The sequence below is a fragment of the Psittacula echo genome (assembly GCF_963264785.1).
Source record: "Psittacula echo genome assembly, chromosome: 31".
NCBI lineage: Eukaryota > Metazoa > Chordata > Aves > Psittaciformes > Psittacidae > Psittacula > Psittacula echo.
The window spans coordinates 24,410-40,004 of record NC_137766.1 but is presented as its reverse complement, the minus strand read 5'-3'; the positions used below and the strand labels follow the sequence as shown (position 1 = coordinate 40,004).

The window sequence follows — 15,595 nt, the reverse complement described above, 5'->3', positions numbered from 1 at the left end:
CTGCACCCATCCCTGTACCCATCCCTGTACCCATCCCTGTACCCATCCCTGCACCCATCCCTGTACCCATCCCGGCACCCATCCCGGCACCCATCCCTGCACCCATCCCTGCACCCATCCCTGCACCCATCCCTGCACCCATCCCTGCACCCATCCCTGCACCCATCCCTGCACCCATCCCTGCACCCATCCCTGTACCCATCCCTGCACCCATCCCTGCACCCATCCCTGTACCCATCCCTGCACCCATCCCTGCACCCATCCCTGTACCCATCCCTGTACCCATCCCTGCACCCATCCCTGCACCCATCCCTGTACCCATCCCTGCACCCATCCCTGTACCCATCCCTGCACCCATCCCTGCACCCATCCCTGCACCCATCCCTGCACCCATCCCTGTACCCATCCCTGTACCCATCCCTGTACCCATCCCTGCACCCATCCCTGCACCCATCCCTGTACCCATCCCTGTACCCATCCCTGTACCCATCCCTGCACCCATCCCTGCACCCATCCCTGCACCCATCCCTGTACCCATCCCTGCACCCATCCCTGCACCCATCCCTGTACCCATCCCTGTACCCATCCCTGTACCCGTACCCATCCCTGTACCCATCCCTGTACCCATCCCTGTACCCATCCCTGTACCCATCCCTGCACCCATCCCTGTACCCATCCCTGCACCCATCCCTGTACCCATCCCTGTACCCGTACCCATCCCTGTACCCATCCCTGTACCCGTACCCATCCCTGTACCCATCCCTGCACCCATCCCTGTACCCATCCCTGTACCCATCCCTGCACCCATCCCTGTACCCATCCCTGTACCCATCCCTGTACCCGTACCCATCCCTGTACCCATCCCTGCACCCATCCCTGCACCCATCCCTGTACCCATCCCTGCACCCATCCCTGTACCCATCCCTGTACCCATCCCTGTACCCATCCCTGCACCCATCCCTGTACCCATCCCTGCACCCATCCCTGTACCCATCCCTGTACCCATCCCTGTACCCATCCCTGTACCCATCCCTGCACCCATCCCTGTACCCATCCCTGTACCCATCCCTGTACCCATCCCTGCACCCATCCCTGTACCCATCCCTGCACCCATCCCTGCACCCATCCCTGCACCCATCCCTGTACCCATCCCTGCACCCATCCCTGTACCCATCCCTGTACCCATCCCTGTACCCATCCCTGCACCCATCCCTGTACCCATCCCTGTACCCATCCCTGCACCCATCCCTGTACCCATCCCTGCACCCATCCCTGTACCCATTCCTGTATCCCTAGGGTGTACCCATAGGCTCTATCCCCTCTCCCTGTATCCCATTCCCACCTCCCTGTCTCTGTCCAAGGTCCTGGACGCCGCCACCGTCGCCACCGTGCCCAGCGTCCGGCGCTGGTTCGAGACCTGCGTGCGCCTGCCCCAGTTCCGCGCCGTGCTGGGGGACGTGGGGCTGTGCGGGGACGAGGGCCCTGCCCCACAGCGTGAGTGCTATGGGGCGGCTGTGGGGCTGGGCGGCCTTGGGGCCGCGGATGTCACCTTGGGCCTTCCACAGTGGACCTGGCAGCCCTGGGGCTGGAAGCTGTGGGGCAGGATGCGATGGAGGAGGATGCTGTGGGGCAGGATGCTGTGGGGCAGGATGCTGTGGGGCAGGATGCTGTGGGGCAGGATGCTATGGGGCCGGCGGGCCCCGCCCCAGCCAAGAGCGCGGCGCAGCTGAAGAAGGAGGCGAAAAAACGGGAGAAACTGGAGAAATTCCAACAGAAACAGGAAAAGATGCGGGAACAGCAGGTGAGGAGTGATCATAGGGACCCATAGGGACCCATAGGGACCCATAGGGACCCCATAGAGACCCATAGGGACCCCATAGAGACCCATAGGGACCCCATAGAGACCCATAGAGACCCATAGGGACCCATAGGGACCCCATAGAGACCCATAGAGTGACCCATAGGGACCCATAGAGTGACCCATAGGGACCACAGAGGGGCTGACGTGTGCCAGGTCTCTCTGGCTCCCTGTGGGGCCATGTGGGTCTCACAGGTCACGTGGTCCCTGCAGGCTCAGCCCGCCCGCCGGCAGCGCCGCCCCCCCGGGGTAGTGACCTATGACCTGGAGACCCCCCCGGGGGAGAAGAAAGGTGAGAGGGGGGCATCCGTGTCCCATATCCCATATCCCATACCCCATACCCCATATCCCATATCCCATACCCCATATCCCATACCCCATATCCCATACCCCATACCCCATACCCCATACCCCATATCCCATACCCCATATCCCATACCCCATATCCCATACCCCATACCCCATACCCCATATCCCATATCCCATACCCCATATCCCATACCCCATACCCCATATCCCATACCCCATATCCCATACCCCATACCCCATATCCCATACCCCATACCCCATACCCCATATCCCATACCCCATATCCCATACCCCATACCCCATATCCCATACCCCATATCCCATACCCCATATCCCATACCCCATACCCCATATCCCATACCCCATACCCCATATCCCATACCCCATATCCCATACCCCATATCCCATATCCCATATCCCATACCCCATATCCCATACCCCATATCCCATACCCCATATCCCATACCCCATACCCCATATCCCATACCCCATATCCCATATCCCATACCCCATATCCCATACCCCATATCCCATACCCCATATCCCATATCCCATACCCCATATCCCATATCCCATACCCCATATCCCATATCCCATATCCCATATCCCATACCCCATATCCCATATCCCATACCCCATATCCCATACCCCATATCCCATACCCCATATCCCATATCCCATATCCCATACCCCATACCCCATATCCCATACCCCATATCCCATATCCCATATCCCATACCCCATACCCCATATCCCATACCCCATATCCCATATCCCATATCCCATATCCCATACCCCATATCCCATATCCCATACCCCATATCCCATACCCCATATCCCATACCCCATATCCCATATCCCATATCCCATACCCCATACCCCATATCCCATACCCCATATCCCATATCCCATATCCCATACCCCATATCCCATATCCCATACCCCATATCCCATACCCCATACCCCATATCCATCACCCCCAGATGTGTCGGTGCCGCTGCCCCCCTCCTACAGCCCGCGCTACGTGGAGGCCGCCTGGTACAGCTGGTGGGAGCGGGAGGGCTTCTTCAAGCCCGAGTACGGGGTGAGACCACTGCGGGGCACGGGGGGGGCCGGGGTGAGACCACTGCGGGGCAATGGGGGGGGCCGGGGTGAGAGCACTGCGGGGCAATGGGGGGGGCCGGGGTGAGACCACTGCGGGGCAATGGGGGGGGTGGGCCGGGGTGAGCCCACGGGGGGGGCCTGGGGTGAGACCATTGCGGGTATTGAGGGGGTCTTGGGTGAGCCTATACGGGGGAACGGGGGGAGCTTGGGGTGAGCCCACTGTGGGGCAATGGGGGGGTCTGGGGTGAGACCACAGCGGGGCAATGGGGGGGGGTCTGGGGTGAGACCACAGCGGGGAATGGGGGGGTCTTGGGGTGAGCCCATAGAGGGGAACGGGGGGGGGCTGGGGTGAGACCACTGCGGGGCAATGGGGGGGGGGTCCGGGTGCGAGGCTCCCCGTGTTCCGCAGCGGAGCCGCGTGTCGGAGCCCAACCCGCGGGGGGTGTTCATGATGTGCGTGCCCCCCCCGAACGTCACCGGCACCCTGCACCTGGGCCACGCGCTCACCAGCGCCATCCAGGACAGCCTGGCCCGCTGGTGAGCCCCACAGCAAAACCCCCCGCCCCATAAGTGAGCCCCATAGCGGGGACCCACAGCAAACCGCACCCCCCCCCCCCCCCCCCCGCCGCCTCGGTGACTTGGTCTGCTCCGCAGGCAGCGCATGCGCGGTCTGACGACGCTGTGGAACCCGGGCTGCGACCACGCCGGCATCGCCACGCAGGTGGTGGTGGAGCGGCGCCTGGCGCGCATGCGCGGGCTCACCCGGCACCAGCTGGGCCGCGAGGGCTTCCTGCGGGAGGTGTGGGCCTGGAAGGAGGAGTGAGTGACCCATAGCGCCCCATAGCGACCCATAGGGACCCATAGCGACCCATAGGGACCCATAGGGACCCATAGCGCCCCATAGCGACCCATAGGGACCCATAGGGACCCATAGCGACCCATAGCGCCCCATAGCGCCCCATAGCGCCCCATAGCGACCCATAGGGACCCATAGGGACCCATAGCGCCCCATAGAGACCCATAGGGACCCATAGCGCCCCATAGAGACCCATAGGGACCCATAGCGACCCATAGAGCCCCATAGAGACCCATAGGGACCCATAGGGACCCATAGCGACCCATAGAGACCCATAGAGACCCATAGCGATCCATAGAGACCCATAGAGACCCATAGCGCCCCATAGCGCCCCATAGAGACCCATAGGGACCCATAGCGCCCCATAGAGACCCATAGGGACCCATAGCGCCCCATAGCGCCCCATAGAGACCCATAGGGACCCATAGCGCCCCATAGAGACCCATAGGGACCCATAGCGCCCCATAGCGCCCCATAGAGACCCATAGGGACCCATAGCGACCCATAGAGACCCATAGGGACCCATAGCGACCCATAGAGACCCATAGAGACCCATAGGGACCCATAGAGACACATAGCGACCCATAGAGACCCCATAGAGACCCATAGCGCCCCCTAGCGACCCATAGCGACCCATAGAGACCCATAGAGACCCATAGCGCCCCATAGCGACCCATAGAGACCCATAGCGACCCATAGCGACCCATAGAGACCCATAGCGCCCCATAGCGCCCCATAGAGACCCATAGGGACCCATAGCGCCCCATAGAGACCCATAGCGACCCATAGCGACCCATAGAGACCCATAGGGACCCATAGAGACCCCATAGAGACCCATAGCGACCCATAGAGACCCATAGGGACCCCATAGAGACCCATAGCGCCCCATAGCGACCCATAGAGACCTATAGGAACCCATAGCGACTCATACAGACCCATAGGGACCCCGTAGAGACCCATAGCGCCCCATAGCGCCCCATAGCGACCCATAGGGACCCATAGAGACCCATAGGGACCCATAGAGACCCATACCGCCCCGTAGCGACCCATAGCGCCCCATAGGGACCCCATAGAGACCCATAGCGCCCCATAGCGACCCATAGGGACCCCATAGAGACCCATAGAGACCCATAGCGCCCCATAGGGACCCCATAGAGACCCATAGCGACCCATAGGGACCCCATAGAGACCCATAGCGACCCATAGAGACCCATAGAGACCATAGAGACCCCATAGAGACCCATAGAGACCATAGAGACCCATAGAGACCCATAGAGACCATAGAGACCCATAGAGACCCATAGAGACCCATAGCGCCCCATAGCGACCCATAGAGACCCATAGCGACCCATAGCGACCCATAGAGACCCATAGCGCCCCATAGCGCCCCATAGAGACCCATAGGGACCCATAGCGCCCCATAGAGACCCATAGCGACCCATAGCGACCCATAGAGACCCATAGGGACCCATAGAGACCCCATAGAGACCCATAGCGACCCATAGAGACCCATAGGGACCCCATAGAGACCCATAGCGCCCCATAGCGACCCATAGAGACCTATAGGAACCCATAGCGACTCATACAGACCCATAGGGACCCCGTAGAGACCCATAGCGCCCCATAGCGCCCCATAGCGACCCATAGGGACCCATAGAGACCCATAGGGACCCATAGAGACCCATACCGCCCCGTAGCGACCCATAGCGCCCCATAGGGACCCCATAGAGACCCATAGCGCCCCATAGCGACCCATAGGGACCCCATAGAGACCCATAGCGCCCCATAGCGACCCATAGGGACCCCATAGAGACCCATAGCGCCCCATAGCGACCCATAGGGACCCCATAGAGACCCATAGAGACCCATAGCGCCCCATAGGGACCCCATAGAGACCCATAGCGACCCATAGGGACCCCATAGAGACCCATAGCGACCCATAGAGACCCATAGAGACCATAGAGACCCCATAGAGACCCATAGAGACCATAGAGAGCCATAGAGACCCATAGAGACCATAGAGACCCATAGAGACCCATAGAGACCCATAGAGACCATAGAGACCCATAGAGACCCATAGAGACCATAGAGACCCATAGAGACCCATAGAGACCCATAGAGACCCCATAGAGACCCATAGAGACCCATAGGGACCCCATAGAGACCCATAGAGACCCATAGGGACCCCATAGAGACCCATAGAGACCCATAGCGCCCCATAGGGACCCCATAGAGACCCATAGCGACCCATAGGGACCCCATAGAGACCCATAGCGACCCATAGAGACCCATAGAGACCATAGAGACCCCATAGAGACCCATAGAGACCATAGAGACCCATAGAGACCCATAGAGACCATAGAGACCCATAGAGACCCATAGAGACCCATAGAGACCATAGAGACCCATAGAGACCCATAGAGACCATAGAGACCCATAGAGACCCATAGAGACCCATAGAGACCCCATAGAGACCCGTAGAGACCCATAGAGACCCATAGGGACCCCATAGAGACCCATAGAGACCATAGAGACCCATAGAGACCCATAGAGACCCCATAGAGACCCGTAGAGACCCATAGAGACCCATAGGGACCCCATAGAGACCCATAGAGACCATAGAGACCATAGAGACCCATAGAGACCATAGAGACCCATAGAGACCCATAGAGACCCATAGAGACCCATAGAGACCCATAGAGACCATAGAGACCCATAGAGACCCATAGAGACCCATAGAGACCCCATAGAGACCCATAGAGACCCATAGAGACCCCATAGAGACCCGTAGAGACCCATAGAGACCCATAGGGACCCCATAGAGACCCATAGAGACCATAGAGACCATAGAGACCCATAGAGACCCCATAGAGACCCGTAGAGACCCATAGAGACCATAGAGACCCCATAGAGACCCACTGCTGCCCCACTGTGACCCATAGAGGCACACACCGCACTGCCCCACAGTGACCCTCACACAGCGCTGCCCCATGGCTGCCCCATGGCTGCCCTATAGCCCCCTCCAGCCCCACGGCTGCCCCACGGCTGCCCCCTCCCGCAGGAAGGGCGACCGCATCTATCAGCAGCTCCGGCAGTTGGGGGCCTCCATGGACTGGGACCGGGCCTGTTTCACCATGGACCCTGTGAGCACATCCATGGGGCTGGGGCGCTATGGGGCTGGGGGGGGATCTATGGGGCTGGGGGGGTCTATGGGGCACTGTGGGTCTGTGGGGCTGGGGGTCTCTATGGGGCACTGTGGGTCTATGGGGCTGGGGGGGTCTGTGGGGCACTGTGGGTCTGTGGGGCTGGGGGTCTCTATGGGGCACTGTGGGTCTGTGGGGCTGGGGGGGTCTGTGGGGCACTGTGGGTCTGTGGGGCTGGGGGTCTCTATGGGGCACTGTGGGTCTGTGGGGCTGGGGGGGTCTGTGGGGCACTGTGGGTCTGTGGGGCTGGGGGGGTCTGTGGGGCACTGTGGGTCTATGGGGCTGGGGGTCTCTATGGGGCGATGTGGGTCTGTGGGGCTGGGGGTCTCTATGGGGCACTGTGGGTCTGTGGGGCTGGGGGGGTCTGTGGGGCACTGTGGGTCTGTGGGGCTGGGGGTCTCTATGGGGCACTGTGGGTCTGTGGGGCTGGGGGTCTCTATGGGGCACTGTGGGTCTGTGGGGCTGGGGGGGTCTGTGGGGCACTGTGGGTCTGTGGGGCTGGGGGGGTCTGTGGGGCACTGTGGGTCTGTGGGGCTGGGGGTCTCTATGGGGCACTGTGGGTCTGTGGGGCTGGGGGGGTCTGTGGGGCACTGTGGGTCTATGGGGCTGGGGGTCTCTATGGGGCACTGTGGGTCTGTGGGGCTGGGGGTCTCTATGGGGCAATGTGGGTCTGTGGGGCTGGGGGTCTCTATGGGGCGATGTGGGTCTGTGGGGCTGGGGGTCTCTATGGGGCACTGTGGGTCTGTGGGGCTGGGGGTCTCTATGGGGCAATGTGGGTCTATGGGGCTGGGGGTCTCTATGGGGCACTGTGGGTCTGTGGGGCTGGGGGGGTCTGTGGGGCACTGTGGGTCTGTGGGGCTGGGGGTCTCTATGGGGCACTGTGGGTCTGTGGGGCTGGGGGGGTCTGTGGGGCACTGTGGGTCTATGGGGCTGGGGGTCTCTATGGGGCACTGTGGGTCTGTGGGGCTGGGGGTGTCTATGGGGCAATGTGGGTCTGTGGGGCTGGGGGGGTCTGTGGGGCACTGTGGGTCTGTGGGGCTGGGGGTCTCTATGGGGCGATGTGGGTCTATGGGGCTGGGGGTCTCTATGGGGCGATGTGGGTCTATGGGGCTGGGGGTCTCTATGGGGTGATGTGGGTCTGTGGGGCTGGGGGTCTCTATGGGGCACTGTGGGTCTGTGGGGCTGGGGGTCTCTATGGGGCAATGTGGGTCTATGGGGCTGGGGGTCTCTATGGGGCAATGTGGGTCTATGGGGCTGGGGGGGTCTGTGGGGCACTGTGGGTCTGTGGGGCTGGGGGTCTCTATGGGGCGATGTGGGTCTATGGGGCTGGGGGGCTCTATGGGGCAATGTGGGGCTGGGGGTGTCTATGGGGCAATGTGGGTCTGTATGGGATCTCCATGGTCTCTATGGGTCTCTATGGGGTCTCTATGGTCTCTATGGGTCTCTATGGGGTCTCTATGGGTCTCTATGGATCTCTATGGGTCTCTATGGGTCCCTATGGGTCTCTATGGGGTCTCTATGGGGTCCCTATGGGTCTCTATGGGGTCTCTATGGGTCTCCATGGGGTCTCTATGGGTCTCTATGGGGTCCCTATGGGTCTCTATGGGTCTCTATGGGGTCTCTATGGGTCTCTATGGTCTCTATGGTCTCTATGGGGTCTCTATGGGTCTCTATGGGGTCTCTATGGGTCTCTATGGGTCTCTATGGGGTCTCTATGAGGTCCCTATGGGTCTCTATGGGGTCTCTATGGGTCTCTATGGGGTCTCTATGGGGTCTCTCTGGGGTCTCTATGGGGTCTCTATGGGGTCTCTATGGGTCTCTATGGGTCTCTATGGGGTCTCTATGGGGTCTCTATGAGGTCTCTATGGGGTCTCTATGGGGTCCCTATGGGTCTCTCTGGGGTCTCTATGGGGTCTCTATGGGTCTCTATGGGGTCTCTATGGGTCTCTATGGGGTCTCTATGGGGTCTCTATGGGTCTCTATGGGTCTCTATGGGGTCTCTATGGGGTCTCTCTGGGGTCTCTCTGGTCCCGATGGGCTCTGTGTCTGTGAGTCCCGATGGGGTCTCTCTCTCTATGGGTCCCGATGGGGTCTCTCTCTATGGGTCCCGATGGGGTCTCTCTCTCTGTGGGTCCCGATGGGGTCTCTCTCTCTATGGGTCCCGATGGGGTCTCTCTCTCTGTGGGTCCCGATGGGGTCTCTCTCTCTCTATGGGTCCCGATGGGGTCTCTCTCTGTGGGTCCCGATGGGGTCTCTCTCTCTGTGGGTCCCGATGGGGTCTCTCTCTCTATGGGGTCCCGATGGGGTCTCTCTCTCTGTGGGTCCCGATGGGGTCTCTCTCTCTGTGGGTCCCGATGGGGTCTCTCTCTCTATGGGTCCCGATGGGGTCTCTCTCTCTCTGTGGGTCCCGATGGGGTCTCTCTCTCTATGGGTCCCGATGGGGTCTCTCTCTCTATGGGTCCCGATGGGGTCTCTCTCTCTCTATGGGTCCCGATGGGGTCTCTCTCTCTCTGTGGGTCCCGATGGGGTCTCTCTCTCTCTATGGGTCCCGATGGGGTCTCTCTCTGTGGGTCCCGATGGGGTCTCTCTCTATGGGTCCCGATGGGGTCTCTCTCTCTCTATGGGTCCCGATGGGGTCTCTCTCTCTATGGGTCCCGATGGGGTCTCTCTCTCTCTATGGGTCCCGATGGGGTCTCTCTCTCTATGGGTCCCGATGGGGTCTCTCTCTCTATGGGTCCCGATGGGGTCTCTCTCTCTATGGGTCCCGATGGGGTCTCTCTCTCTATGGGTCCCGATGGGGTCTCTCTCTCTGTGGGTCCCGATGGGGTCTCTCTCTCTCTGTGGGTCCCGATGGGCTCTGTGTCCGTGGCTCCCCACGGGCCCCACACCGTGTCGCTCCGTGCCCCCCAGAAGCTGAGCCGCGCCGTGCGCGAGGCCTTCGTGCGGCTGCACGAGCAGGGCCTCATCTACCGCAGCACGCGCATGGTGCACTGGAGCTGTGCGCTGCGCTCCGCCATCTCCGACATCGAGGTGACCGCGACGCCCTGCGGGCTATGGCGGGTGGCTATGGGGCGCTATGGGGTGTCTATGGGGTCTCAGTGGGGCTCTATGGGGTGTCTATGGGGCTCTATGGGGTGTCTATGGGGCGCTGTGGGGCTCTATGGGGCTCTATGGGGTGTCTATGGGGCTCTATGGGGTGTCTATGGGGCGCTATGGGGCTCTATGGGGCGCTATGGGGCTCTATGGGGCGCTATGGGGTGTCTATGGGGCGCTATGGGGCTCTATGGGGCTCTGTGGGGTGTCTATGGGGCTCTATGGGGTGTCTATGGGGCCCTATGGGGCTCTATGGGGCTCTATGGGGTGTCTATGGGGCTCTATGGGGTGTCTATGGGGCGCTATGGGGCTCTATGGGGTGTCTATGGGGTGTCTATGGGGCTCTATGGGGTGTCTATGGGGCGCTATGGGGCTCTATGGGGCTCTATGGGGTGTCTATGGGGTGTCTATGGGGCTCTATGGGGTCGCTATGGGGTCGCTATGGGGTCTCTATGGGGCTCTATGGGGTGTCTATGGGGCTCTATGGGGTGTCTATGGGGTCTCAATGGGGCTCTATGGGGTGCCTATGCGGCTCTATGGGGCTCTATGGGGTCTCTATGAGGCTCTATGGGGTGTCTATGAGGCACTATGGGGTGTCTATGGGGTCCTATGGGGTCTCTATGGGGCTCTATAGGGTCTCTATGGTCTCTATGGGGTCTCTATGGGTCTCTATGGCCTCTATGGGTCTCTATGGTCTCTATGGGTCTCTATGCTCTCTATGGGGTCTCTATGGGTCTCTATGGTCTCTATGGTCTCTATGGGGTCTCTATGGGTCTCTATGGTCTCTATGGGGTCTCTATGGTCTCTATGGTCTCTATGGGTCTCTATGGTCTCTATGGGGTCTCTATGGGTCTCTCTGGTCTCTATGGTCTCTATGGGGTCTCTATGGTCTCTATGGTCTCTATGGTCTCTATGGGTCTCTATGGTCTCTATGGTCTCTATGGTCTCTATGGTCTCTATGGTCTCTATGGGGTCTCTATGGTCTCTATGGTCTCTATGGTCTCTATGGGGTCTCTATGGGGTCTCTATGGGTCTCTATGGGGTCTCTATGGTCTCTATGGTCTCTATGGGTCTCTATGGTCTCTATGGGGTCTCTATGGGTCTCTCTGGTCTCTATGGTCTCTATGGTCTCTATGGGTCTCTATGGTCTCTATGGGTCTCTATGGTCTCTATGGGGTCTCTATGGTCTCTGTGGTCTCTATGGTCTCTATGGGGTCTCTATGGGGTCTCTATGGTCTCTATGGTCTCTATGGTCTCTATGGGGTCTCTATGGTCTCTGTGGTCTCTATGGTCTCTATGGTCTCTATGGTCTCTATGGGTCTCTATGGTCTCTATGGGGTCTCTATGGTCTCTATGGTCTCTATGGTCTCTATGGGTCTCTATGGTCTCTATGGGTCTCTATGGTCTCTATGGTCTCTATGGGTCTCTATGGGTCTCTATGGTCTCTATGGTCTCTATGGTCTCTATGGGGTCTCTATGGTCTCTATGGTCTCTATGGTCTCTATGGGTCTCTATGGTCTCTATGGGGTCTCTATGGTCTCTATGGTCTCTATGGTCTCTATGGGTCTCTATGGTCTCTATGGGTCTCTATGGTCTCTATGGTCTCTATGGGTCTCTATGGTCTCTATGGTCTCTATGGTCTCTATGGTCTCTATGGGTCTCTATGGTCTCTATGGTCTCTATGGTCTCTATGGTCTCTATGGTCTCTATGGGGTCTCTATGGTCTCCATGGCTCTCTCTGGGCTCTATGGATCCCAACGGCTCGCTCTGTGTCTCCCTGTGCTCTCTGGCTCCCCCTGGCGCCCGCAGGTGGAGAAGCGGGAGCTGCCCGGGAGGACCCTGCTGCGGGTTCCGGGCTACGAGGAACCGGTGGAGTTCGGGGTCCTGGTGGCCTTCGCCTACCCCCTGGAGGGCAGCGGTGAGGGGCGACCCATAGCGGGGTCTCTATGGGGGGGACCCATAGCGGGGTCTCTATGGGGGGGACCCATAGGGGGGTCTCTATGGGGGGGACCCATAGCAGGGTCTCTATGGGGGAGACCCATAGCGGGGTCTCTATGGGGGGACACCCATAGCGGGGTCTCTATGGGGGGGACCCATAGCGGGGTCTCTATGGGGGGGGACCCATAACGGGGTCTCTATGGGGGGGAGACCCATAGCGGGGTCTCTATGGGGTGGGACCCATAGCGGGGTCTCTATGGGGGGGACCCATAGGGGGGTCTCTATGGGGTGGGACCCATAGCGGGGTCTCTATGGGGGGGACCCATAGGGGGGTCTCTATGGGGGGGACCCATAGCGGGGTCTCTATGGGGGGGACCCATAGCGGGGTCTCTATGGGGTGGGACCCACAGGGGGGTCTCTATGGGGTAGTCCCCATAGGGTCTGAGGAGCCCGTGGAGGGGGACACCAGCAGTGGGGCTGCCCCATAGCCCCTGCTGTGTGGGTCTGGCCCCCCCCCAGGGCCCGGGCAGGAGCTGGTGGTGGCGACCACGCGGCTGGAGACGATGCTGGGGGACGTGGCCGTGGCCGTGCACCCGCAGGACCCGCGCTACGCGGTGAGGGGCGGGGCTTGAGGCAGGGGGCGGGGCTTGAACATAGGGGCGGGGCTTGCGGCAGGGGGCGTGGCCACGGCGCGACAAGCCCCGCCCATCCTCTCCCCCCCCAGCACCTCCGGGGCCGTTCCGTCGTGCACCCGTTCACGGGCCGGAGGCTCCCGGTGCTGCACGACCCCTTCGTGGACCCCAAGTTCGGCACCGGTGAGGGCGCTATGGGGGGGTCTATGGGGTGATATGGGGGGGGTCTATGGAGGGGTCTATGGGGTGATATGGGGGGGTCTATGGGGTGATATGGGGGGGGTCTATGGGGCGATATGGGGGGGTCTGTGGGGTGATATGGGGGGTCTATGGAGGGGTCTATGGGGCGATATGGGGGGGTCTATGGAGGGGTCTATGGGGTGATATGGGGGGGGTCTATGGGGGGGTCTATGGGGCGATATGGGGGGGGTCTGTGGGGGGGTCTATGGGGTGATATGGGGGGTCTGTGGGGGGGTCTATGGGGTGATATGGGGGTCTGTGGGGGGGTCTATGGGGTGATATGGGGGGTCTGTGGGGGGGTCTATGGGGTGATATGGGGGGTCTGTGGGGTGATATGGGGGGTCTATGGGGTGATATGGGGGGGTCTATGGAGGGGTCTATGGGGCGATATGGGGGGGTCTATGGGGGGGTCTATGGGGTGATATGGGGGGTCTGTGGGGGGGTCTATGGGGTGATATGGGGGGGGTCTATGGGGGGGTCTATGGGGCGATATGGGGGGGGTCTATGGGGGGGTCTATGGGGTGATATGGGGGGGGTCTGTGGGGGGGTCTATGGGGTGATATGGGGGGTCTGTGGGGGGGTCTATGGGGTGATATGGGGGGGTCTGTGGGGTGATATGGGGGGTCTATGGGGTGATATGGGGGGGTCTATGGGGTGATATGGGGGGGTCTATGGGGGGGTCTGTGGGGTGATATGGGGGGTCTATGGAGGGGTCTATGGGGCGATATGGGGGGGGTCTATGGGGGGGTCTATGGGGTGATATGGGGGGGGTCTATGGGGGGGTCTATGGGGCGATATGGGGGGGTCTGTGGGGTGATATGGGGGGTCTATGGAGGGGTCTATGGGGCGATATGGGGGGGTCTATGGGGGGGTCTATGGGGTGATATGGGGGGGGTCTATGGGGGGGTCTATGGGGTGATATGGGGGGGTCTGTGGGGGGGTCTATGGGGTGATAGGGGGGGTCTATGGAGGGGTCTATGGGGCGATATGGGGGGGTCTATGGGGGGGTCTATGGGGTGATATGGGGTGTCTATGGGGTGATATGGGGGGGTCTATGGGGAGGTCTATGGGGTGATATGGGGGGGTCTGTGAGGTGATATGGGGGGGTCTATGGGGGGGTCTATGGGGTGATATGGGGTGTTTTATGGGGTGATATGGGGGGGTCTGTGGGGGTGTCTATGGGGCGATATGGGGGGGTATGTGGGGGGGTCTATGGGGTGATATGGGGGGTCTGTGGGGCTCTATGGGGGCAATCTATGGGGCTATATGGGGGGGTCTATGGGTCTCTATGATTTCTATGTGTCTATGATCTCTGTGGGTGTCTATGGGCTCTCTGTGTCTCTATGGTCTCTATGGGTCTCTATGGGTCTCTATGGTCTCTATCATCTCTATGGGTCTCTATGGGTCTCTATGGTCTCTATGGGTCCCTATGGTCTCTATGGGTCTCTATGGGTCTCTATGGGTCTCTATGGTCTCTATCATCTCTATGGGTCTCTATGGGTTTCTATGGGTCTCTATGGTCTCTATGGGTCCCTATGGTCTCTATGGGTCTCTATGGGTCTCTATGGGTCTCTATGGTCTCTATCATCTCTATGGGTCTCTATGGGTCTCTATGGGTCTCTATGGTCTCTATGGGTCCCTATGGTCTCTATGGGTCTCTATGGTCTCTATGGGTCTCTATGGTCTCTATCATCTCTATGGGTCTCTATGGGTCTCTATGGGTCTCTATGGTCTCTATGGGTCCCTATGGTCTCTATGGGTCTCTATGGTCTCTATGGGTCTCTATGGGTCTCTATGGTCTCTATGGGTCTCTATGGGTCTCTATGGTCTCTATGGGTCTCTATGGGTCTCTATGGTCTCTATGGTCTCTATGGGTCTCTATGGGTCTCTATGGTCTCTATGGGTCTCTATGGGTCTCTATGGTCTCTATGGTCTCTATGGGTCTCTATGTGGTCTCTATGGTCTCTATGGTCTCTATGGGGTCTCTATGGGTCTCTATGGTCTCTATGGGGTCTCTATGCTCTCTATGGGGTCTCTATGGTCTCTAGGGGGTCTCTATGGGGTCTCTATGGTCTCTATGGGGTCTCTATGGTCTCTATGGGTCTCTATGGTCTCTATGGGGTCTCTATGGGTCTCTATGGTCTCTATGGGGTCTCTATGCTCTCTATGGGGTCTCTATGGTCTCTAGGGGGTCTCTATGGGGTCTCTATGGTCTCTATGGGGTCTCTATGGTCTCTATGGGGTCTCTATGCTCTCTATGGGGTCTCTATGGTCTCTAGGGGGTCTCTATGGGGTCTCTATGGTCTCTATGGGGTCTCTATGGTCTCTATGGGTCTCTATGGTCTCTATGGGGTCTCTATGC

The 15,595-nt window shown here is 59.7% G+C and overlaps 1 protein-coding gene across 1 annotated transcript in view; it reads left to right on the top strand.

Moving 5' to 3' along the window:
* Positions 1–1,431: 1,431 nt before the first annotated feature.
* The window catches only part of LOC308231140 (valine--tRNA ligase-like), a gene marked incomplete at its 3' end in the record, with an annotated part of 38,024 nt that continues 23,860 nt past the window's right edge, over positions 1,432–15,595 (top strand). The window contains 11 exon segments of the mRNA XM_080636279.1: positions 1,432–1,494; positions 1,566–1,801; positions 2,072–2,150; positions 3,151–3,251; positions 3,681–3,808; positions 3,926–4,090; positions 7,189–7,270; positions 10,241–10,360; positions 12,233–12,341; positions 12,881–12,975; positions 13,086–13,176. Coding sequence (XP_080492405.1) covers positions 1,610–1,801; positions 2,072–2,150; positions 3,151–3,251; positions 3,681–3,808; positions 3,926–4,090; positions 7,189–7,270; positions 10,241–10,360; positions 12,233–12,341; positions 12,881–12,975; positions 13,086–13,176 — 1,162 coding nt within the window.